Source organism: Oreochromis niloticus, linkage group LG16, assembly GCF_001858045.2.
Source record: "Oreochromis niloticus isolate F11D_XX linkage group LG16, O_niloticus_UMD_NMBU, whole genome shotgun sequence".
Taxonomy (NCBI): domain Eukaryota; kingdom Metazoa; phylum Chordata; class Actinopteri; order Cichliformes; family Cichlidae; genus Oreochromis; species Oreochromis niloticus.
The window spans coordinates 17,359,621-17,385,365 of record NC_031987.2 but is presented as its reverse complement, the minus strand read 5'-3'; the positions used below and the strand labels follow the sequence as shown (position 1 = coordinate 17,385,365).

At 43.0% G+C, this 25,745-nt stretch overlaps 1 protein-coding gene and 1 pseudogene across 6 annotated transcripts in view; one reads left to right on the top strand and one right to left on the bottom strand.

Annotated features, from left to right (window-relative positions):
- Positions 1–25,745, top strand: part of LOC100690924 (FERM, ARHGEF and pleckstrin domain-containing protein 1) — a 58,729-nt gene that overhangs the window by 10,658 nt on the left and 22,326 nt on the right. For 4 of the 6 annotated variants that reach the window (XR_003216973.1, XM_005452875.4, XM_005452877.4 and 1 more), the window contains exons 3-7: positions 23,092–23,196; positions 23,294–23,336; positions 23,512–23,590; positions 24,379–24,476; positions 25,516–25,630. Coding sequence is in view for 5 of the 6 variants with exons in the window: in XM_005452875.4 (XP_005452932.1) it covers positions 23,092–23,196; positions 23,294–23,336; positions 23,512–23,590; positions 24,379–24,476; positions 25,516–25,630 (440 nt within the window). In the remaining variant the exon portion in view is untranslated. Of the gene's footprint in view, positions 1–5,121; positions 5,391–22,645; positions 22,958–23,091; positions 23,197–23,293; positions 23,337–23,511; positions 23,591–24,378; positions 24,477–25,515; positions 25,631–25,745 lie in introns of those variants that run through there. The other 2 variants (XM_025904124.1, XM_025904125.1) reach the window with 2 other exon arrangements.
- On the bottom strand, positions 12,826–12,944 carry LOC112844244 (uncharacterized; annotated as a pseudogene).

Below are 25,745 nucleotides of genomic sequence, written 5' to 3'. Positions count from 1 at the left end.
AGCAATTAGAGGAGCTCTAGTGTGCCTTGTTGTCAGCTGAATGGCAATGAGGTCCTGACTTAATGAGCAGAAGCACGATAAAGGGCTTCTTTCAGCTCGGTCTTAAACAGCTTATGTATGGTTGTTCAGTGACTGACTGACCGGCAGTGAGGACAAGTACACACCTGTGGAGCGACGCCCAGATGCATATGGAGAGTCGAGTACCAGGGGTGCATAAATAGCTCCATTCTGAACATTGATCTTAATAAAAAGGAAGCAATGGGATTGGCAAATGCAGCACGTACCGATCAGTGTACTTATTAAATCTGACATTCAATCCACTGTCATTAGTGTACAATACAGTTAATTAATTGCACGAAGCCGTCAATTAGTCGTGGTGTTATACACATGTTATGAAGCTGTGGCGCGACGCATACGTTTTCCTAAATGTTTACTCGTTATTAAAAATGACAGTCATGGTAGTTTCAGTTTGGGGTTTCTTGGTGCATCAGTTGAATATCTGGTTCAACATTCATTTTCCACGAGCTGTTCGTTTGTTATGTATGCTGATAAGTTTTAAATATGCTAAATAAATCAAATATAAAGCTACATTTTAAAAGCTGATTTCAAGACGGCTTTGCTCTCTAAACAGACAGCATTGTTTAGCTGCATCCAACCAGAGCCTGCTGTGTGTTTGGTCAGTGCAAATGGACTATAAGAGGACTAAAAATGGAAACCATAAAACTTCTGGTACCAAGAATCTCCACCCTAATGGCTTATATACATTTGTTCTATCTCTTTAAAACAATTATGGTAATTTAATCATGCAGAGTCAGATACGAGGAAGCCCTAAAGCCTATACCAGTGCTGCCAATTTCAGATGACAGATTAGCCATACAGACCAAAAGGGAATGAATCTGAATCTATTTTAATATTTGAATAATCATTACAGGCACATTTTAAGCACATATGCAGACCTGCAGTAGTTCTAGCCTCTTAGTATGTGAATTTAGTAAAAAATGGGTCAAACGTAAAGACAATTTAATGATGAGTTAATCTCTAGTTTGGGAAACTAATCAATAATTGTCACTGTTTGACTGATTGCACAGAAATAGCTCATCTGTCAGTAATGGAAATAACTGTTAGTCGTAGTTGACTGCAGCACTATAGCCGGGAATAACAGGTGTATTCATATTTACCTGTTTTATATTATAGCTCATTTGTGTCTAAACTGCATTACTGAAAACCTTCTGCTTGTTCTTTTATCGATGACTTTAAATACATCAGCATATTTTCTCTGACGGTTGTTGTTAATAACGTGCATAAATACTAACTGGGATAGAAAGCAATCAGCCTAGATTTCCACTCCAAGCTCAATGTATTTATGCAAAGGGAGTCTCTGAAATCTTTTGTGTCTGCACAGCGGGACGGGTCGACACCACTGAAATTCAACATGCGTATTATCTGCGCGCATAACGCACGTTTCATGTTCTGTATTTATAAACATGACACGTGGAGCGGAAAGGGAGGCAGAGCTAAGAGAGAGGAAGACGGTCTAGTCTGGGAGCAGTGTGCTAAATCCTGTTAAATTCGGAGCTGCGCTGGGGACACGGTCTGCTTCCCCCCAGCCTCCCGGCGCTTTAGGGGGGAGAACTGACAGAGGTAGTGGTTGAATGATTTGTGCACAGAGGATGATTTGGCACCAGCGTTTTTTGATGAGCTGTCATTGGCTGAATGCGAATACAAATGGGATTTGATTGGCTGTTAGACCATTCGGGGGAATGGGGCAGCAGCTATGATGCACAGAGCAACACATCCAACTCTCCCCTACCTTTTACACCATGTCAATGAGTTTTCTAAACCCATTACTGTCACTCTCCTCTTGCTGATATGAGTCATGCATGAGTGAAAACCAGATCTCCTTAAATTAACTGTGTAGTTACTCTAGTAGCTTTTTTTTTTGGTTTTTGGCTTGTATAGTGTGCATCTATTGTGGCCAATGAGGAGATGGTGACCATGGCAATCTCTCCATCCCCTGTTAGAGCAAGCTCGGTCTTTGTGAATGAGGGGATTCATTGGAGAGAGCTTCCAGATAAATAGCAGCTCTCTGATTTTTATCTTGCATGTCACCCGAGAAAAGTGTTTGCAACCTGGCTGGGGAGACAATTAGAAAGAGGCGCCGATACCGCAAGGAGACTGGGAATCACAAGCATCCGGGCATGTGATATTTGTCTGTTCTGCTTATATATTACATTTGTTCTCTTTTGGGAGCCTTAAAATAGAAACATTTCTTTTTTCTGTTCCTAAGCGCCGCTCTCCTGATAGTACTGCTTCAGCCAACTTTAATCTGTTGTTATTCACTCTTAGAAAACACACGCAGCTGCCTCATGTGGCTCCCTGCCACGGAAAGGAATTATTTGTCGTTTATCATCCCTCCCGCCGCTGTTAGAGAGCGCCTCGCCGGCACAACTGTCGCGACCTTTGAGCGGCAGGACGTGAACCCTCCGAGGTGTTAGTTTGGATCCCCGGCTGATGTTCTTTCTGTGCACATACATCGAATTTCAACACTGTACGAGTTCTTGTTTGAAAGGGCACATGTAATCATGCCGGTCTATGTGTGGGTTGCCATGGCTACGCAGAGAGGTGGGTGAGGAGCGTCTGATCCGGCTGCCGTGCTGCAGAGTTCTGTCTTCCACTGATATCTGCTCGGGAAGGGGTGGAGGGAGGAAGAAGCGGGGATCTTGGGTTGAGGGGTGGGGGGTTTCCATGCGGAGCATTAATATGAGAGCAGGGCGCTGGCGTGGGGATTCACTGCTGCACATCATTTATGAGTAACACATTCAGGAAGGAGACGCAGCCCTCATCGCTTTTCTTTTTTTTTTGCGTTCAAAAACCTCTGACTTAAAATGTGACTCACAATAAGTTGTGGGGCATTATTAGCTCGTCTTCGTTTCACTGCTGATTGACCCAGTTTCCCCTGAAAGATGGCATTGTGTTTGGGATGGCAAGGATTTTGGGAGAGGGGGGCGGGGGTCATATGCTCAGTTTGACTATAAAAATAAATAAATAAGTCAAATAAATGGAAGTTTTGTGTGGTTTTTAAAAGCTGAGACATGCAGTGAAAAGATGAAAGCCTGCGTCAGATGTTCCACTGGTGCCTGATACAGATTGAGGACGGGGGGGAAAAAAGATCAAAAATAACGGTGGCATTCATGCGTCTTGCATCATTGTTGCACTGACTGACTGTCTTCTGCCAGGAAATATTCTCATGCTTTCCTCACATGAACTCTGAACCCTCGGTTGCCTTTTTCTCATGGCATGAAATTGAAATCCCACAGAGGGGTTTTTGTGAGGGTGGCGGGGGTTGTTGTCCCCCACATCCTGAAATTTAATCAGGTCATTTAGGATGAGAGCCACGGGAGAAGCGCTACAGCAGGAATTATCCGGTAACTGATGGCTAAGAATACTAATATGTGAAGAGACACATACTGATAAAAGGAAGACGGTATTTTTATCAGATAAATATCAGGGATACCTTAAAGGATTATGGAATAGCCCATTTAATTAATATCAAGGCATTCAAAATGATACCATATAATGATTTGATGTAAACAAAAACAGCCATATTTAATATTCTGTAAATTAGTATGATGTAAAACTACAATATCTGTGTATACTTAGTTTCCATCTGTGGTTTTCATATCAATCTGAGTCAGGTACATGACAGTCTGCCAGGAAAACCAGTTTTCCAGGATTTCAAGTGTTTCCTGCATCCAAATAGTAGTGCGCTAATCTTCCTTTTTCTTGCTCTGGTCATAGATAATACATTTAAACCAATTAAATAATCAGACAGCAGCGGATGGGTTTGAAATTCATGAAAATCAGGCCATCTTTTGCTGCCTGCAAAGTCTGTTTACCTGCATGGAGTCGAAGCCCACTCAAACACGTAAAAGTCTTCAAACACAACCCACAAAGCTTCCAGAACAAAATATCTGTCCCTGCCTACAGATTCTACATATTACATACACCAGAGGTTTTGCCTTTAAGCTGCAGCTAAGCGTGCAAGGAAATTAGTCTTGCAAAAAAGAGAAAATCACAGTAGATAATGAATAGAGATGCCAATATGTTTTACACCCAGTTTCTGCCTTTCAGAGCTGTAGCAGCAGGGATTTACATTTGGTCAAACCTAACATGAAACATTAACGGTCTTGGATCCTCACACCGCTTATGAACTGTGGGTGTTCGCCTATCAGAGCAGTGGATTTTCCCAAAGAAGGATGACCAAACGGTTGTGTGATTTTGACTGAGTATGGTGAAGAAATACCAGAGCACATCTTTGGCTTTACTTCGGAACAACTTAGCTAAATAATGGGGGGGTTTTTTGGATTAACTTTGTGAAGTTATAATAATAATGGATTACATTTATATAGCGCTTTTTGAGACCCTCAAAGCGCTTTACAATTCCACTATTCATACACACACACTGGTGGAGGCAAGCTACAGTTGTAGCCACAGCTGCCCTGGGGCAGATTGACAGAAGCGAAGCTGCCATATCGCGCCATTGGCCCCTCTGGCCATCACCAGTAGGTGAAGTGTCTTGCCCAAGGACACAACAACCAAGACAGACAGAGCTGGGGATTGAACCGGCAACCTTCCGGTTACGAGATGAGCTTCCCAACCCCCTGAACCAATTTTAACATTCTTGATCAACATAAACATTTATTAATATTGAAACATAATCTCTATATTAATCAATAATGACAGGAAATGTTGTGTCAGAAATATTTTGGCCATTTTTCCTATGAGGCAAATAGAGAGCACTTGTATTAGTGGAGCTCTTGCATGGCAAATATTTCCATTACATGTAACCCCTCAATTCCCTGTAAAGCAAAAGCAAACAGGCGACAGTGTAAACACAGCTATAAATGTAGATTTCAGTTCCCCGTACATTATCCACACTATTTCGTGGAGACACAGAGTGAAACAGCACAGAGCCACTGATGAAAGCTGTCACCGACGCTGTCATGTTGTGCCTGACAATATTATGCTGCTCTGCTTCCTATACTGTGCACAGGTGCTTTGGGAAAACTGATGCCTTTATAATAAGTCTTGTTCCTATGGTAACCAAGATGGATATCTCTTTGTGGAGGATCGTCGTATTTGTTTGGTTCACACAGCAGCGACGGTCGACTCTATCTGCCGATGTGACCATTTGCCTGCTGTCAGTTTACAAAGAAAGGACGAGGCGAACGCAAACATAACCCGTGATTCCTTTCGTCTCGTGACCGACTCGTGAAGACGGGGGATCCTCTGACTTTTCATTTCCACGCGCCGTTTGACTGCAGCTTCGATGGGCTCGCTTTTCATTAAGCTCTTGAACTGCTGTATCCCACTGACTGAGTAGCAGCGGGGTAGGTAGACATCACAGCTCGTGATGGGTGTGGCGGCCGTGCCGCTCTTAGTGAGCCCGCACTCTTCCCTGTGATGTCCTTCTGGTCTCAGATAAAGGGTGAAACCCTCACGAGAGCTGGTTTGCCTCGGCTGCACAGCAGCTTCACGACAGCAGTGCCCCTCTTCAATAAATTATGAATTTCTCATTGAGATTCGGAGGGCTAATTAACATGTCAGAACGGACTAGCAGTGTGATATCATGGGATTATCCTTATCCACTCCGGGTGCTGTGGCTGTACCTCTGTTGCTCTCCTGCTGAAATCTTCTTATCAGTTAGAAATTGGTGCAACACATGTGCTGCCCTTCTTTTTCTCCTGTTATTTTCTGCGATACTTGATGGGTAATTAAAACGTAAAAAAGTGCTGAAGGCTGTGCGTTTGGTCAGCGCTGTAGCTCTGCCTGCAGTGAAGTCACTCCCATGATGCAGTTGCCCAACATGTTGTGTATGAGAATGCCTTTCAGCTGCACCTGAGTCTGCCTCCCACGGCACCCTGACTGTAATTGAATTTGGGGTCTCGTGGGTAAATAGAAGAAACGTGTGGGAGGAAGAGTCAGGGTGAATGAAGCAGAGATTGAGGGAGGGACATGAGATCATGTGTGTGTGTGTGAGAGAGAGAGAGAGAGAGAGAGAGAGAGAGAGAGAAAGATGGAGGGAGGGAGGAAACTATTTAAACCAGAAACCCCAGCTGTACTTACGCCCACCGGAGAGCGTCTGCCATGACAGAGCTGCCCTCTCTTACCCCTCGTTATTAAAGTGGAAACTGTTGCATAATCTACTTTGGAGACTAGCAAACCAAAAGTTATCATTTGTCCTGGAGGACCCAAACTTGAAAGTTTTTTTTTGGGGGGGGGGTTCTCACTTTTCTTTTATGCGTGATTGGGCTCCTTTGACCTTTAGTCCTGCTGCTCTTGAGCTTTTCGTCCGTCTCTATTGAAAAGCGATGCGCAGAAGTCTGGAGCAAAAAGACTCAGAGCTCCGTGATAACAGAGGATTCATTCCAGGGGACGTCTGCTTTCAGACAACCAGCGGGGGTTGGGATCGGCCTGTTCAGGGAACTTTAGGTCTTCGGAGCACTCCTTCAGAGAACTTGTCATGCCAAGTGTTTGCAGGATAGCCAGTTCAAGTTGCCTTTTGTCAAAGCCAGAATGAAGCTTTCCTGTTTGTGTCCTCGTCAACCACATGAGTCCAATAAGAGAGTCAAGCTGCTTGATAACTTTTAGAGGAGCAGAATTGGGGATATTTTATCTTGTGGTGACGTTTCTCTGGAGACACAGGTCTTGTCGTACTGGGTGACTCACTTGCTTTATTTCATTCGGAGTCATTATGGAGCAATGTTGTCTGGGTGCTCGTTCACATAGGCTCAGTTGACCTCCTTTAGACAGAGAGGCAGCATGGAAGCATTTAGCCTGTTTAGTCAGAGAAATTGCACTTGAATGACCGTAATGTAAGTAGGTGATTACACTCCGCAGTCAGATGTGAACCATGGGGTTTGAATAAGCCCAGCATTTGTGGCGAACAATGCTGAGTAAACAAAGTAGTACGGTAGCGTAATTTCGCAAAAATGATGACCTCTTGCCCTCTTTTCCTGCCTTTTTCCTGGTTATTGAAAATGTTGCATTCCTGCTCCGGTGAAGACAGACAGGAGACAGATTCCATGAAAAAAAGAGCAGAAATCAGAGTCTTGGAGCTTGCTAGCCCAACCCAGCATGTGGTGTTCCACCAGAGACAGTCACATCAGTCGATCAAGAACAATCTCAAGCAAAGTGGGCTATTACGGCAGCAAAACGTAGACAGTGAGCAAACAGCTAATATACAGGCAAGTAATAGAAATAGCTGCAGAGAACACAGAATGCACTAATGGAACTACTTTCCATCCCCAAATGTTCATTGTGCTGCAGAGTGGTTCATGAAGTAGTTCCTCCTTTATGTTAAAAGTGGGAGGTGAAGGATGTTTGGTGTCTTTGTGTACTGCCGTACAACGTCAGTAACCTGTCGTTTTTCTTGTACAAACAACCAGAAGTTTCAAAGAGCTGACAAAGAAGAAAAGCAACAGCTGATGGCTGATTCAACAGAATCCAGGAATTCTTGCTAAATATCGAGCCTATACTGTGTATACGTCCATTATCTGTGAGGGATTGTTGCCAGTGTTACCACCACTATTGGCTTATAAGCAGAATAGGGTCAAAGCACCTATAGGACTGCGCATTAATCCGTTCCCCACAGTTCAAGAATGAGATATTGTACATTACTGTGCAAAGGTCTTGAAGCACCCTTTATGTTTGCTTCCAAGGAGCCATTTGTTTCCATTTCTTTAATGCAGAAGGCAACACAGTGCATTTGTGTACCAACAAGAAGAGCTGTTGCTTAGTAGTTGCAATAACGCTCAGAAATCCCACATAGACTACTAAAAATGCGAAAAACGGCAGAAGATAATTACGGCTTAAACAGCTGATGACAGCCTGTTTATAGATGTTTTTGGTCAAATGATACAGATTGTTTCCTCGCTGTGCTGGAACCCTTTTCTAAAAGACAGAAGCGATCTGTTTCATGGCCACAGTTGACAAATTGTCTCACTCATGTTGGTGTTTGCGTCGATGCTTTGGAAAAATCATTTCACCGAGTCGGTTGGCTAAGAGAGTGACTCTCGACACATTTTTGAGCCGCCACCAGAGCAGAGTCGCCATGCCACATCCAAGAGGTTACCATGGATATCTTCCGCTCAGTTAAAAAGCGAGGCAGCATTGCGAGACTGAAAACCTCGGTTGCTTTGAGTGCTAATCTCTCTCGGTGAGACAAACCCCAGACCCGCATTTAAACTTCACACACCTACGAGAGATCGCGTTTTAAACCTCTTACTCACAGAAACACTCATGTTAACCCCTCATCCATTGTTTATGAATGGCTAAATTAGTCAGAGTGGGTTGTTTCACTCTCTGAAAACCCTTCAGCTCCGGCACTCTAAAGCATGAGTCCATTGTGCACATTTCCTCGGGCAGATGTTGTAGTGCTCACAATACAGTGTACAGAAATGGTTTTTGGGTGTGCTTGAAAAGCCATGAGCTGGGTGTAACATTTGCACCACCGTATTTTAACTTCCAAAGATCCCTGAAGTGGCCACAGTAATTACAGCATTATTACACAGCAAAATAGCATAAACCATGCCTCTAAAAGTAGAGCACGCATCACACCATGGAAAGATTGATCTGTCATCATTTTATAATTGCTTACTATTTGCTTAACCGCAAGCCTTCCTTCAGCTGATTTTTTCCCTCAGATTACAGGAATCACAGTTTTCTTGCCATGGTTCTTGGTCACGCTCCATCTGCCAGTAGAAAAACGGGTATTCTCTAGTCCCGGCGACTCAGCCTGCAGACGCACAGCAACAGCTGCCTTTACTGAGCCTCTGTCTGCTCTTTCATTCATTTGCTGGCTTATTTCTCTGCTCGAGTTTCTCTACCAACACTCTTAAATGCGAGCTTCTACCTCAGGACCAGGACTATATTTGTCATCCTCTGGAGACAGCTACAGGTTCATGCAGAGTGCAGAAGATTTAAACTCTGCTATATTGAAATGTGCAGTGTAATGCAGCTTTGCAAAGTTTATGAAGCCAGCACAGGTCTCGCACCACCATGCTTATTTTTTCCTCAAAAATAAGTACAGCTGTTCACACATTCAGTGTCAGTCCAAACAGAGGAAAAACACAACAAGAGCACACGCAGCGAAATGTCTTTCTTTTTTTTAAATCCCACCGGTGGTGTCTGTAACTGATTTAGCAGCTGCTGACTTCTTCTGGTATGTTTCCAACATGGTATAAAGGAGGCACTCTGAAGGGCCTCCCCAGAGAACAACAAACAATGACATTGTGCACTTTACTTTATGCTGCGCGAATCTGATTTAGATAGCACCGAGTCTTTGAGTTCTTCAGAGAATTCACTTAAACCAGGACGTTCTGCATTGGATGGATTGATACAGATATCCATGGCACGCAAGACAACAAACCAGATCCTGCAAAATCTACTTCTTGATATATAGCCTCAGAGTTTTGTCCATACATGTCATACATTCTGATGATGTTGGTAATGTCCTAGAAGTTGGTTTTAAAGCCTAAATCTCGAAAAAATAAATTTGGCACCAGCATTCATGGCTAAAGTTAGAGCAAAGGGTGATATTGTTTGACATGCCCAGAGGAGTGGTAGTGGATATACTGGATAAAGGTTGTTGAATATGGACCTGGCAGGCAGGAGCAAGAGAGGAAGACCACAGAGAAGATTCATGGATCTAGTGAAGGAGGACATGCAGACGGTTGGCGCAAGGAAGGATAGGATGAAAGGGCGGTAGATGATCTGCCGTGGGAACCCCTAAAGGGAGCAGAGGACAGAAGAAGAATTGATTCCCCCCTCAAGATGAATTATACTGATGGTTGCTCCGGGTCCTGAAGAATCCCTGCGCTGACCTTTTTTTGTTTTCAGATTCTTATATCTTGTGCTAATTAGCAAACGTGAGCGTGTAAGTGCAGTCAACTAAGATGATGAACAGAGCCAACATTATTCCCTCAAAACAGCCACATGTTAGCATGACCATTATCTGAGTGTTAACAGCATTTGGCTCCAACAACCGCTGTGCCTAAGTACTACCAGCTGCTTTTTTTTGAAGCACCTGTTATTGTCATCTCAAAGCCACATCTTAAGTCAAGAGAAAAAAAGAGAATACAAGCCAGGCTTAATTGGACTTTTAATCAGATACCTCTGCATTGTGCATTTGTGCTATGAACACATGTGCTTCGGTAGCCTGGTTATATCACTGGTGCATTTATAAACTGAGGGCGATTCCTCGGTTGTTGACCTTAATCCTCGTCCACGGGAAGCGGCAGGTTTGGTCCGAGGCTCTGCTCTCTAGGTCTGTGTGTTCTTAGGTAATCTATATTCTGACAAGGAAATCCCAGCTGACTGGCGGCCAGGAGATAATTAGAGTTTCAGTGTGAATATATTAAAGTGCTTAAATGTGATCTTTGACTTATTGATTTCTTTGGGGAAGGGGGGGGGGCTCTGATTATTTTTGGTGTGTTTTTTCTCAATTATAGATTAATTAACCTGTGTTGTGTTTATCTGATTCCTTTTGACCTATTATATTGTACAAAATTAGACACTTTGCCAGTACAGGTTGTGTAGCAGTGGGTAAAGCATGCAAATTTCAGTTCAGCTGCTGAAGCTCTTTTGTAGCCGCTGAAAGTTTGGGATGTCAGGTCATAGCAGCTGAGAGACACTTACCTGACTGCATCATAGGGCAGAGGGCCTCTGGATTTGCTGCTCTAAGAGCTAAGTAGTTTAGGGCTAATCTTGAGAAGGCCAATTGATTGGCCTCACCACTAAGAGAGCATGTGCTCCTGTCTTTATTTATTGCCGGTGGAGATTATGTGTAAGGGAAGGAGCATGCAGCAGGACAGTATTCCTCAGAGACCTGCCTGCTCCACCCGTGGGAGGAAAAAACATCTCTTAAACACCACACAAGCTCCCGGGTCTCATCTTTCTCACAGTGCAGCCCACTCAGGAAAATCTGTGGTAGTCTGGTGGTGAGGCAGAAAGCTGGTTTCTCAGACTTTGATTCAGTGTGTTGATGCTACACTCCAGGCAGTAGTTGGCTTCAACAGTGCCAAATCATGAACAGAGTGACATGTTCAGGCTGGAAAAAGCTTTTCTTTGGCAGTGTTGCATTTGTTTTTCTACACATTAGGTAGTGTGTTGAATGGGATTCTATTGAATTTGCATGATATAAAATTGATTTGGAAAATCAAAAGCGAAATGGACAGTCATATCTGGCTTTGGCTCATGCAGTATTTTTAGAATCTGAAAGTGCAAACTTCCAACATTTTTGATTATACTCTCATAAAACAAAAGATATTGAAAGATCAGCTGGCTTAAACAGTACCCCACACTGTTTTTTGTGCCAGCCTATACACTGACTGTCCGGTTTGTTAGATACGCCTTACTAGTACCTGGTTGGACCACGTCTTGCCTTGTAAACTTCATTCATTCTTCATGGCAGGTGCTGAAAATATTCCTTAGAGATTTTGGTCCATATTGACATGACAGCATCACATAGTGCCTGCAGATTTCAGCTCCATCATGTGAATCTCCTGTTCCCAAAGATCTTCTGTTGGACTGAGAGCTGATGAACTTATTGTCCTGTTCCAGAAATGAGTTTGAGATGGTGTGCCATCTTGCTGGAAGCAGCCACCAGAGCATGGGTACAGTGTGGTCATAAAGGCATGGTCATGGTCAGCAACAACACTCTGGTACGCTGTGGCATTTAAAAGTTGGTTCCAAGGGGCTCCGAGTCTGGCAAGACAGTATGGAGATGATTAGGAGAGAGGGCAGTGGACTTTTTAACAACATGGTTTAACACAATCCTGAACAATGAGAGGAGGCCTGATGGATTTTACTGGTATCAATTTTCAAGAAAAAGGGTGATGTGCAGAGCTGTAGTAACACCAGAGGGATAAACTTGATGAGTCATACCATGAAGATATAGGTCTGATTTTTTAAAGCTAGGATAACTTGAGAGTATGACTTCATGGCGAGAAAGAGCACATCAGAAGTTGCGCTGTGTCTTGGTAGAACTAGAGAAAGCGTACGATAGGGTGCCGAGAGAGGAACTGTGGAGTGGCACATAAGTATGTGAGGGTGGTGCAGGACATGTGTGAGGACAGAGAGACAACGGTGAGGAGTTACAGATCAAAGTGGGGGAAGGATTACGCAAGAAATCTGCTCTGAGCCCATTCTTGTTTGCAGCGTTGATGGACAGGTTGACGCATGATGTTAGGCAGGAGATGGATGGCAGAACTAGAAATGTGTATATCAGTGGAACAGATCAAGTAGTTAGAGAGGCAAGGCTCATGTGTTTGGACATGTGCAGAGGGGGGATAGTTACATACTGGAAGAAGGATGTTGAATAGATCCACGGATATAGTGAAGGCGGGTTGCTGTGACAGAGGACAATACGAGGGATAGGCAGGGATGGAGACAGGTGATGTCCTGTGACGACCCCTAAATGAAGCAAACAATAGAAGAAGGAAAAGTTGCCTTCTTATCAACTTGAAGCAGTCTGGCTATTCTTGTCTGAACTCTAATATCAACAAGACTTTGTCTTCCAGAGAACTGCTGCTCACCGGAAATCTTCTCTTTTTCGGGCGGAAATCTTCTCTTTTTCGGGCCATTCTCTGTAAACCCTAGAGATGGTTGTGCAGCAGTTTCTAAAATACTCAGATCAGAGTTGCTGTTGTGTGATTGGCGTATTAGATATTTGCGTAAATGAGCAGTTGAATAGGCCTAAGTGGCCAGTGAATGTATTTCAACTACCGTATTATTCGCACTATAAGGCGCACTTAAAATCCTTTAATTTTACAGCACCTGGTATTCCCAGCTAGTCTCCCATCCAAGTACTAACCAAGCCCAACCCTGCTTAGCTTACAAGATCAGACGAGAGCGGGAGTGCTCAGGGTGGTATGGCCGAAAGCTAAAGGGTGGCTGTAGCTCAGGAGGTAGAGTAGGTCACCTACTGATCGGAAGGTTAGTGGTTCAATCCCTGGCTCCTCCAGTCTGCGTGTCAAGTATCCTTGGGCAAGATACTAACCCCAAGTTGCTATGAATGTGTGTGAATCTAGTTAGAAAGCACTAAGTGTAGAGACAGTGCTTGTGAGAATGGGTGTGAATGTGGCATGTTGTATACAGCGCTTTGAGTACCCCCAGACAGTAGAAAAGCGCTATATAAGAATCAGTCCATTTACCATTTAATTTTCTCAAAAATCAACAGTGCGCTTTATGTATGAATTCTGGTTGTGCTTACTGACCTCGAACCGATTTTATGTGGTACACAGCGCTCAAAAATCTGTCAAAAAATGTTTTACTACGACTTTGGTAAGTTACTTAGCCGCACCACTTGATGGATTGTCGGAGCATTACGGCTACCGTAGTCAGGAGCCTCGCGGAGTAATCTGGGTCCAAAACTCCATCTTCAGGTCCCAAAGTCAAACGAACACTGCGGCATCACTGAGAGTTAAAAACTGTCTAAATTCTTTAATCTTTAATAAAATGATCAACATTGCTGCTTTAACAGGTGTAAAAATTAAGTTTAACATCCAGGCATCCATGAAAACAGAATTTATGAAATTTAACCGAGTTAGAAGTTAGCAGGGAGTTAGCGCGCTAGTTTCCATCTAAATATAATATACCATGTTCTGACTGAGAGATTTCTGAATAAATTAAAATGTGCAGCTCTGCTATCACTTTCAACATAAATGAAGACAGAAAACTAAACAGCAGTGATGTTTGTAGGGTTACTGAAGTTGGGCTAGCTGGTATATAATGATGTGCTACGCGATTGCTAGCGACACAGCTATGTTAGCATAACATAAACACAGTGAAGCTGGAGGATGAACGCTAACTTTTTTCCACTCAATAAAAGTTAACGTGAGGGTTCCCGTTGGTTAGGGACAAATGCAATCGCATGGTAGGATGCTGTAAACAGACCAAACTTCAGTCAGGAGAACAACTGAGATAATCCATCCACAACATGGGAATAGAGCAGCTGGGAGAGAATTCAACATTAATGAATCAATGGTACGGAAGTGGAAGCAAGAAGAATGAGTTGAGTAAAGTTTGACTTATCTGACTGTTTTGTTTCGCTTCATTCGCCTTATGGTCCGAAAAATACGGCATATATACATTTATATAGAAAGTAAGGGGAGACTCCTCTAATGGCAACGAGGTCTAATTAAGTAGGAAAATGACACTATGGCTCACTTGATCCATAATCTCATAAAATCTTCCTGATGAGTTTCTGTACTTACTTGCTAGTTTCAGGGTTTATGTTATACACCTTAAAGGCTCATTTGGTAAACTGCGGCCCCATTTAGAGTAAAATAGGCAAAAAAAGAAGTTGAGGCATTCAGTCACTCAGTCAGACCCACTCCACCACAGAGGCTAGAATGCCAAACTCAAGGACTGCATTAGTCCCTCCATTAGTTAATAGTTAATTCTATGTTTTATATGCGGTGTATGTGATCATATTGCGAAAATGAGAATGAATTTCGGACTTGTTTGTTTGTTTGTTTGAGCTGTTTTTGCATTAGTATGTGGTATAATAATTAATGTGTGCTGGCTGTGAATTCTGCCACACTATGAGCTTCTTATTAATTATGCTTTCTGCTTTAATGCCATCCCATATTATTGCCTCAGTCTCCCCTTTTCTTGATCTCTACAGCACACAGAGCACACAAGCAGACATCACAGTGATTATATAGATCACTACGTCTCTCCAATATTAGCTTCTGTTAGCAAGCTGCTGTTTATGCATGCAGCGTTGCACATTTGCTTACAGTTAATTGGCATACTTTGGATATTAATTTTTCCAGAGCGCATCCCATCTTTTTAGCATCTGATGGATTTGTGCAGGTTGGAAGCTCGGTAAAGTATACCTGGCCCGTCTCAGAGCCGTGGGAGCCAGTGCCCAGATTGCTAAATCAACAGCTGTTTGTTCTGCTGTTCTGATATTAATTTTCGATTTTGCATGTTGTCTTACAGTCCCAGCAGTGCTCAGAGTTAAATTAGGAAAATAAATATTCCAAAAATATTGAAACAGTGTGTTTAGAGACAAACATCCAACATGCTCAACTGCAGATGTGCTTTGAAAATTCTGAGCCGAGGGGAAGCGTCACACGCTGTGGGGATATAAATGATCCTGGCATGTAGTGGCCGAGTTTACTCGGACTAGGTGCATGAAATTGGACTGTAGCCCTGATTTAGTTATGTTTGTTCCTGGCACACTGTGACAGATTGTGGCTTGTAGTTTTTCCAGTTTGTTATGCAGAGCACTGATGAGGGTTTAATGGGGGATTTTTTTTCTTGGTTTCGTGCCTCGTGTGCTGATATTTTATCTGTTACAGATTAATTTAGACCATTATTACATCGCTCAGTCTCCAAAGCATCACAGGTAATCACATTTAACTTCAGCCCGATATACTGCTGGAGCTGGTGTTACCATAAACCTAATAATTCACTTGATAATGTCTTTTGCTCAGCTCTCTGGTGTATTCTGTAATAAGACCATCAGACGTAAAGGTCAGGCAAGGCATGGCTGGTGCTAAACCATTAAGAATTACCTCTTTGACATGTTTTTGTATTGAGATTATATATAATATATATATATATATATATATATATATATATGAAAGGATTGCCTTTTTCACTTTCTCCCTATTGGCCTGACCTTGTGGGAGTTATCTCTCACAGTTACAGTTAATTAAGCTCCTAATTAACCTATTGATTGCCTGCACACACGTACAGAGCTCCACAGTACTCACAGCTACGCGAGAGAACACACGGTCTCTTAATTCTGCAGGTGGTGATAATTACCTTTGCAGGAAAACTGTATTTACAGCTGTAGTTACACAATTTGCTTTTAAATCTGCAGGTAATGGCTGTTTTTTTGCATATCTTATGCATGCAAGCCTTTAGAATCTGGTGAGTCGACATCTGATAATCTGGAAAAAAATATCTTGACCTCAAAACGCTGGATGGAGACTGAATTTCTGTATTTTATTTTATTTATTTGGCAGCAAATGTATTTTGGGCTCATTCTTTTTTTTCGTTTTTTTGTATTTCTTATGGTAATGCGGTGACACAAAACGAATTCTGTTCTTCAGTCTGCCTTTATCGAGCTTAGCTAAATGTGGAGTTTCTGCCTAAATGTGAAGTGACGCATCCTCCCTCTGAGTGACAGTAATCCCCAGCTCTGAAGAGAGGTGCTGGTGGAGAATACCCAGCATGGGTTCAGAATTTGAGGCACTCTGAAAGAGATTTGGACAGATGAAGAAGAAAAAAAGAGGCCAATCTTTTTGGTAATTCCAGCTGCCTTAAAACCCGCTCTTGCCCTCTTGCATATTTTAATTATGCTCAGTGTTAGGTTGAGGCCTGATAGGACTTTGCGTTGTGTCGGCTCAGTGTGGGTTTAACGTAGCACTGTAGCTTTATCTTTGCAAAGCATGCTGGCATGTTTTGCGGGTGCATCGTTAGCGGGTTTCCACTAACGATGCAAACCCGCAACTGTGCTAATTTGTGGTGCAGCGACTGACAGTGGGAGGTCTTTGCGCAGATGCACAGATATTCAGCAGCGCAATGGCCACAAGAGGACACTTAATTGTACTTTATGCAAAATCAATATGGTTCTTGCAGCCCTGACTCCTGGGAGGCTAGGCGGGCAATGTAATGAGTGGGGTGGGGGGTTCCAAGAGAGAAGCAGGAGGGGGTGTTTTCTACCTCTGTGTCAGTCTCAGGATCCAGGCGTTATTTTCATGGTTGTCCTCTCCGCTGGCCTCATGTGACAGAGTGGCTCGGGGGGGGGGCTTGATGGTTAAATCATTTACCTGCTGATTATTTCCTAAAAGGACAATAATACTTTTAGATGTCGTGATAAGTGTTTCGCATCTCAATATATGCCTCGTCACATATCTGTATGTGCTCCGGGAGCACGCCAGTAATTTGACGGGATTATCAGCGGGTTCGTCTCCCTCCTTTTATCCCTTTGTCATATCCCTGCTGTAGTCAAGTCACCCTGAGAACCTCTGCGGAGCATGACCTGAATCTGAATGAGCTTTAGCTGCTCCTGACTACTCTGTCCTGCCCTCATTCCCCCCCTCGGGCACCACAGCACAGATGCAAAGACGCCCACATGTGCAGGACAGTACTTTGAATAGTTGGCTTTAATGCGACAGAACCCATGGGAGTATGGGATGGTTAGTTAGCGGTTTCAAGAGGGATTCAGGCTGGGATGCATGTGCCTGCTACTGTAAACACTTGTGTAATCTCAGCCCTGCCTACAGCAGCTTTATCACAAGAGACGTGGTTCACTTAAGACTCGTTCCTGGGGTTTTCCACTTCTACCACAGTGACAAGTATGATGCAAAGGTTTTGGCTGGCAAAGTCAATCAAACGTTAGTTTGATATCACTTAAAAATAAATAAATAACCACTTTTATAATAGTGCTAAGCCTGTTTGGGACCTTATCAGATAAGCGCTGCAGATATTTAGAATCTGAGAATTGACCTTTTACCACTTGCTTATTCCTTTCTTTGAATGACACACATCTCTTTCATCCGTGACCTCAGTCGGCTTACTGTGACGTTGCTGAATGTCACGGCTGAAAACCTCCTGCTGGCAGAGTCTTACTCTACATTCTGTCAAGGTTTAACTGAACCAGCAGGCACAAGTTTACCAGCAGGGTCCACGACACAGGAAAAGACAAAGAATAAACTCTTATGTCCCTCTTCAGTCATGTCTAACCCCTTTGCTTTAATGCCAGCATCAACTCCTCCCATGCACCAACCAGTATATTCAACCAGACACGATTCCCTTTGTTTTTTCTGTCCATCTGGAGCCTCGAGGCACTGGCAGTCTGTTTGCCATCTACGGCACCCACCCCCATTACCCCACGCAACCTCAGGTTTGTCCAGCATCGCCTGGCCTAGCTTTTTGTGGGTGAAGTGGGCCATACGAATATCTCCTGCAGGGGAATAGTAGAGGGAACACAGAGCTGCTTTACACCTGACCTTTATCTCTTTTTGCTGACAGGAGCTTACTAACAAAGGGTGCTGGGGTGGAGTGGGGGGAGTGTTTGGTCTACCCTGAAGTGGAAACCCAGGCAGACATTGCTGTCATCTTTATTTAGCTGCATTTTGTCAGTCGGAGCATGCAGAGGGCAATGCAGCGGCGTAGCCGTACTCGCACTCACACACATGTAAACAGTTGTAGCCTCCTATGAGTCTATGTTTAAACCTGATGAACCCAGACAGAGTCTCCCGGCGCGTCTTGTCTGGTCTGAGATCGCTGATTCAGAAAGCGTCGCCTCATGCTACAATTGACGGCTCCTACGTAAACTATAAACCTTTTTTTTTTATAGATAGAGGCCATGAAAAAGAAGATTGGTGACATTTTCTTGGCATTCCAGATGATGAAAGAAATGTCAGGTCCTGATGATGATGTTTCCTAAGACTGTAACCTTTCAGCTGAAAGTGGAGGCTGCACGACATGTATGTAGAGGTTTGAGTCAGCTGCACTGTCAGAGGGAAGAAGTCGCAGTTTCTTTTTTGTCTGATTGTTGTACACTTTAGGGTTGGCCTTTCAACTTTATTGGTTCTTGTGCGGTCTTCCTAGAGGCTACTTTGATGCCTAGATTTTTAACCCCTTAACACCTAGTGTATTTTATTTGATACAGCTTGTGTGATTTTTTGAGACTTCTAAATCATCAGTAATCATCAAATATATTTATATATACATTTCTGGCAATTATTTCATTGTTTAGGTTTTAAAGAGTTAAATGTGCTGTTTGCCATCTGGATGAACAGAGGATATAAAAACAGACAGTTTTGCTGTAATTAATGGTTCAGTGAATTGACACAGTAAATTATCTTGTGTCTTTACAGCTTCAGTGACCTAAATTAAATTAAATGAACAGGTCACTCTGTAGTGCTGATTACCCGTCTACATTGTTTTGGTGTGCGTTGCCCAGTTTTTGAGATATCAACTGTGGAAATCAGTGACTTTCCTTGAATCGCACTTGCCTTGTGCTGCTTCAGATGCCAAAAAATGCACATAAACAGAATTCGTGCATTAAAGTGCTCACAACAGGCTTTGAGGATTTTTGAGTAACCAGGTCATGATTTCTAGAAGGAGACATTGCTGCTGACGTTTTTCACATGAATGTTTTTGGAGCTTGGAGCACCTCAAGGGAAGTGCCATCGGGTCCCATTATTTTCAACAGGGGATAATATTGTCTAAGGCTGATATCTTCAAATATGGGCATCTCACTCCAAAACAACCTGGATCGTTAAGTTAACTGTCCCTTTAAATCAGATGTTGCTTAATCCAGACTTTCAGACCAGGCCATCAAGTCAATATTTCAGTTCAAAGTTTTATTCATAAAACACAAATTCATAACAACAGTTGCCTCAGAGCACTTGATATTGTAGGCTACAGACCCAACAATACTGGAAAGAAAACCAAAGAGTTGTCAAGAAATTATTCCCAGAGAACATTAATATCTGTTTTTTCTTCAAGACCCATCATAGTACTGACTAGTGTCAGCAAATGTAAGCTCTGGAAATGCTAAAAATAGCTAATTTAATGTAGCTTCTGGAAGCGTTGGCATGTATCAACACAGTTAGGATTTACCCACATATATGTGCTTGACAATATGTGGCAGCTATGGCACTTATTACCAACGTGCAGGCACCCATTCAGAAATAAAGAAAAATTGGATTTCATTCCCACTTCGGTTGCAAGCTTTTATGCTGCCATGGTGTAATTGTACACTTGAACAGAGCCTTCATTTATTTTATTTGTGATACTTGAACTTTTCCTGTACAGAAAGGTCAGAATCTCTGCTGTGAACAGATCAGAAATGATTTGGTTTCAGTAAAATGTGAAATGGTACATTTCACATTTTTTGATTTGCAAATTCAGGGATTTGCAAATCACTGAATTCTGGGGTTTGATTTTTTTTGCATCATCCCAACTTTTTGGGAATTGGAATTGTAAATCCATGTGCATTATTATGGGAATTGTTCCCCCCTTACAGCTACAATAGCTTCCCCTCTTTTTGGGAAGACTTTCTACAAGCTTTTGAAGCTTGTCTACGGCAATTTGTGCCCATTTAATAGCATTTCTAAGGTCAGACGCTGATGTTGGATGAGAGGGCCTGGCTGGCAATCTCCTTTCTAGTTTATCTCAAAGGTGTTCGGTGGGGTTGAGGTTAGGGCTCTGTGTGGTACCAAAATCATCCATCCAGTCTTTGGACTGAGCTTTGTGCGGTGGGGCACAGTCCCGCTGGAACAGAAAAAGCCTCGCAAAAGCTGAAAGGATAGAACTATAAAAAAAAGTCTCTGTGAGCTAAAACGTTAACATTTCCCTTCACTGGAACTAGAAAACAACCCCATAGCATTATCCTTCCTCCACCAACCTTTACAGCAGGCACCATGCATTCATGCAGGCAGTGTTTCCTGCTATTCACTAAACCCAGACTAAACTCAGTCTGGTGTCCAGACTGCCAGATAGAGAAACGAGATGAGATTTATCACTGCAGCACGTTTCCATTCCTCCACAGTCCAGCGGTGGCATGCTTTACATCTCTCAAGCCAACGCTAGGCTTGCAAGGAGATGCTGCTGCCATGGCAACCCATACAATGAAGCTCCCAGTGCTGATGTTAAAGTCAGAGGACTTTGAAAATCTGCAGTTATTGAGTCAGCAGAGCACTGGTGACTTTTGCGCTCCGTTACTGTACCTATTGTGTCACTTCATGGCTGAATTGCTGTGGTTCCTGAATGCTTTGACTTTGCAGTATTGCCACTTGCTATACAGCTCATTGTGGATTGTCTGGAAGGGAAGAAATTTCACCATAGACTTGTTGCAGCTGTGCTATAACAGCCCATTCCTCAGAAATGTTTGTAGAGACAGACAGCATGAATACGTGCTTGATTTCATTCATAAGCGACAATGGGATTGAATGAAACACCTGAATAGAATGACTAAGAGGTGTGGCTCAGTATATAGTCCATACAGTGTACGTTGATCTCATGGTCTTATTGCCTTTGTGGCTGAATAAGAGAAAGTCCCTGCCTACAGGTTCCCCAATGAAAAAAATGGAGTCAGTTGTAGTAATCTAGTAACATCTGTACTGTCCAAAGATGAGCGTCTTTCTTCGTAAACAGTTGGTTCAGACTTTATTGGGTAAATTTAACTAAAACTACTCCAATTCAGTACTGTATATCCCTTCTGAAACAGAATAATCGGGCTATATCCTGCTAGGATTGATTAAATGTCTATTGTATTGAGGTATATTAGTAATAGATAGGTGTACCTAATAAAATGGCAACTAAGAGGGTTCGGTTTTGTAAGACAAGTTGCTCTGATGCCAGGTTTCATTATTACGTAGCTGCAATTAGGCTTTTAGAGACTCTAAAGTGAGTACTGTGTTACTAAGTGTCCTCCAAGTGCCTGTGCCAGTACAGCTGTCATCTTTGGGTCTTGTGCATCATTAACAGCGGCCTTATTATTGTGCCGGCTGCAGCGGTGTCAAATGGCAGCGCCGTAACTCCAGTCTGCAACAGCTGCATTTAATCAAGCACTGTCAAGCTTTAATCAGCCTCGGCCTTACCCATCTCTGCTTGGCTCGTGGTCATTTCTGCCCCGACAGCAGATTTATAAGGCTGGATATGTGAGACAGAAACACTCTTGAGCCTCAACACTGCGTCTGCAGCGGTTTGTCCGCCGTACGTTTTCCTGGAGCCACATTTTTTCAGAAAACATGAGACATAGAAGTCATTCAGGAGTTCGTTTGCCTCAGTTTGGGTGGGATATTTACGTGTGAGTAGGGCTTAAGCTCTTTCCCTCTAGCCTGCTTGTCACCATATGGAAACAACTGGTTTCCATATGGTGACAGAGGACACCCTCTGCGCTGCCTGATGAGAGACAGTAGTGCTGTGAAGGAAGGACAGACGCACGGGGGGGGGGGAGTGGCTGATGTTGTGAGTGGGCGCTTGTTTGGGAAAGACTGGATTTTTTGGTGAAAGTGTAAACCCTTCCACTAAGCTGGCTAAGCTTATGTTTTTATTCTTTGAGCAACAACAGGAGCACAGACTGTATCATTCTTTGCCTGTGAAACACCAGACACATTTAAAGGCGGGCGAGATACTTTAATACAGTTCAGCTGCATGAAGGGGAATTCATGTGACGCGTCTCACTCTTCCTTTTATGTAAAAGCACAGGAGAAACTGCTTCCTTGAAACCCACTCGGAGACATCCCTGGATCATTATCCAAACCAAAGGGAACTGCTACTACAAACACTCATATGCTATAGCTGGGACACGCTCCGCTCTGCTGCAAAGCAGTCACGAGGAAGCAGCCAGGCAGAAATTCTCCTGCTGTGTGTGTGCCTGACAGAGCTCTGTCTTCTCAGGGTGCCTGCAACAAAAGTGTTTCAGTGGAAATCCCTGACTTTTACTTGACCTTACATGGGAAAGTTTCTCTCTCCAAAGATGTGGTGGATTTCTGAGGCTTGTGTGTTGTCACATCGCCAGGCAGTACATGGGTTGCTCGGTCTTTCTTCAAAGTGTTTGCGTGTGCTGCGAGCGAGGACGGAGGTGGTCGGGGAGGGTCTTTATCCCGTCCTGATACTGTATCAACCTCAAAGGCTGCCGGGCCGTCATCAGTGACAGCAGTGACACTGAAAACACAGATCAAAGACGGGATCTGCCTCCCCCTCTGGCTCCAGCAGGGAGGGAGGGGTTTTGTGACCAATCGAGCCCGTGAAAGCAAGAATAGAAGGACGAAGGCTGGCAGAGGAATTTAGTCAAAAAAATGATTATCTACTTGGGTAACATTCACTCGCATGGGGTTTGACAGGTCAACAAAGCCGGGCTCTTTTGCGCCTGAGTGCTCTTTTGTGTCGTTCGGCCCAGAAGTTTGGCTGGCTTTATGTATGTAACCATATAAAATACCAGAGTCTCCTTTGACTTCAATGCTGAGGACAAAAGCTGACTTTAAAACAGGAATAGTTACTGTTGCAGTGTTATATTAACTATAGCTCTTTGTCTTTTCCTTTTGTTCACAGCAAAAAGCCTCAGGCAAGGTGCTGTTTGACCTCGTGTGCTCCCACATGAATCTCATTGAGGGTGACTACTTTGGCTTGGAGTTTCAGAACCAACAAAAGATGATGGTGAGTAAATGAGAGCACAGAGGAACCTCTGTCAAGCATACCTAACGTTGCTTTCCCTAAAATCAGATCTGTATTGACTGTCTTCTCTCTTTCACAGGTTTGGTTGGACCATATCAAACCCATTATCAAGCAGCTCAGGCGTAAGTGCTTTAAAATACTGAACCCTATTCTTTGAAGAAATCTCTCTCAGTGGATGTTTCTTTGCTTGTCTGGAGAAAACCTGTAAGCGAGCGAGAAGCATATCTCGCTTCAAAGAGCTGCTGTTCTGTGTATTTGATGCAGTCCAATAGCAGATCTCTTTGTTGTGTTACGCAGGGCCGAAACACACAATCCTGAGGTTTTCTGTGAAGTTTTTTCCCCCGGACCACGCCCAGCTACTGGAGGAGCTGACGAGGTGAGCTCCTCTCTGTGTGACATAACTTATCTTCGTCCCAACAGCATGCTTATCTTCCGCTTGGCAATGAAACGTGCACTTGTATACAATGTGTCAGTGTAAATCAGTGTCACTTATTTCCACTGTGACTGAAAACAATTGTGGAAACATGAAACGTGCTGCGGTTCCCACAAGATTTATGCCCCGCCAAGCTACGCTGTTCACATGTCGGGGCTGCCATGTTTCTGATTTAGCTCTTGGGAGATTAGCGTGGAGCTAATGGTTTCCTGGTTTCTCCTTTCTTGTTCTGGACTTTATATACGTATATATCCTGGTTATTTGTCATAATTATTCATTGATTTGAAAATGCAAAAGACATCGAAAACATTTTTTGGCAAACTCGGCAGCTGAAGGACGGAGGTGGATGTAAACTGCTTGACTAGTTGGCGCTGACGTTAGATGTTCTCAAAAAACCAAAGAAATTATTATGCCTCTTATCAGGACTATATTTGTTTCTGTGCTGGACTGCAGCCAGGAGGTGCAATGTGTTCAGGAAATGTCCCAAAAACTAACTTTACTTCTTATAGATTTCTGATTTTAAACTGCACACTTGTTCCAGCTGACTGTGGTTCAAAGAAAGGCAAAGGATGCTTTTCATTTAGTTAGAATTTGCAATAATCCTCTTGGCTCCCATGTTTGAGTTTAGCAGTAGACTTCAGTCTGAGCGGATCCAGAATTCAGGTGGTAGAAAACAACAAACTCCTGCTCCTCCTTTTGTATAATGTGAATGCTGTTTGTGTTTGGCCCAGGTACCTGTTTGCCCTCCAGATCAAACAGGACCTTTACTGTGGACGTCTGACTTGCAACGACACCAGTGCCGCTCTGATGGTCTCCTACATTATACAATGTAAGGAACGCCGGAGCTGTTTTTGTCGTTTAGCTCAGGGGAACAAAGCACACACATAGATGAAAGGCAGTCATGGTAAAAAACAAAAGTACAGGGTCAGTTCTAAGATTTTACACGAAAGGACATCATAAAAAAGAATCTAGTCCTCACCAGCTGTTAAAATTAGGTAAATACAAGCTCAGATAAACAAATACAGATGAAATATTATTATTATGTAGTTATTTATTTGACAAAAATGAAAATAAAATGTAAAAGCAACGTCTGAAAAACTAGGTAAACAGTGATTTAGCCTCACATTTGTCTCTAGAATACTTTGAGGAGTTCCCAAATCATCACCATCAGCAACAATCGCTTCACTAAAATCACTGATGTCTTTCATTCTTGGCATTGTGTGAATAAACAATGGCTCCAGACCAGCAAGCTGCCTAAAGCAGTGCTTTTATAGAGGTGCTCGCACTCGCTGATGATCAGTTAATCAAGTGCATTTGATTATCAGCACCCAGCGGCTACTTAGCCTCATATTTCCTGCAGAAGCAGTGAGGGTTTTTCACACACTGCTTTTTAATTTTTGATGACTTTTTGTTGTTAAATTAATAATTATAGGGTGTAAGATGTCATGTGTTGTTGTTCATCAGAGGACGTGTTTACCTAATTTTAAGAGCAGCTAAGAGACGGATTATTTTTATTATATCCTGATACGGAAAACATTCCATCTAAAGAGGCACACCACTGCAAATTGATTATCTGTGTATTACAGTGGGTACTTTTTAGTTAGATGGTGCCATGCCAGGAAATGCTGAGCATTTTCATCGCCGCAGTCTGTCACACGATAGTGATCAAAGTTTTTTGTATCAATAAAACACTAAAATAGGAAATACCTTTAATTCCTCCAGAAAAGCCACGCTCTGAAGCGCTTTTACAAGCACCCTACAGTGACTTTCTTTTCTATTATTCTCATTATTATCAATTCTTATTTATTTTATTCTTATTTTGTATAACATGAGCTTTTTTCCCCCCTTCCTTTCTTGTCTCCCTTAAGCTGAGATTGGGGACTTTGAGGAGAGCCAGTGCCGGTCACACCTCCTCAACAACAACTACATCCCAGATCAAATGCCCCTCATTGACAAAATCATGGAGTTTCACTCAAAGAATATGTGAGTAGAGATCTTGATTCAAGGCTGCACGGTGGTTTTAAAATAAGGCAGTTGTTTGGTTCCAGTCGTAGTTTCTGTTTAACTCTCTTCATAAGGTCACTGAAGGCATGGCTGC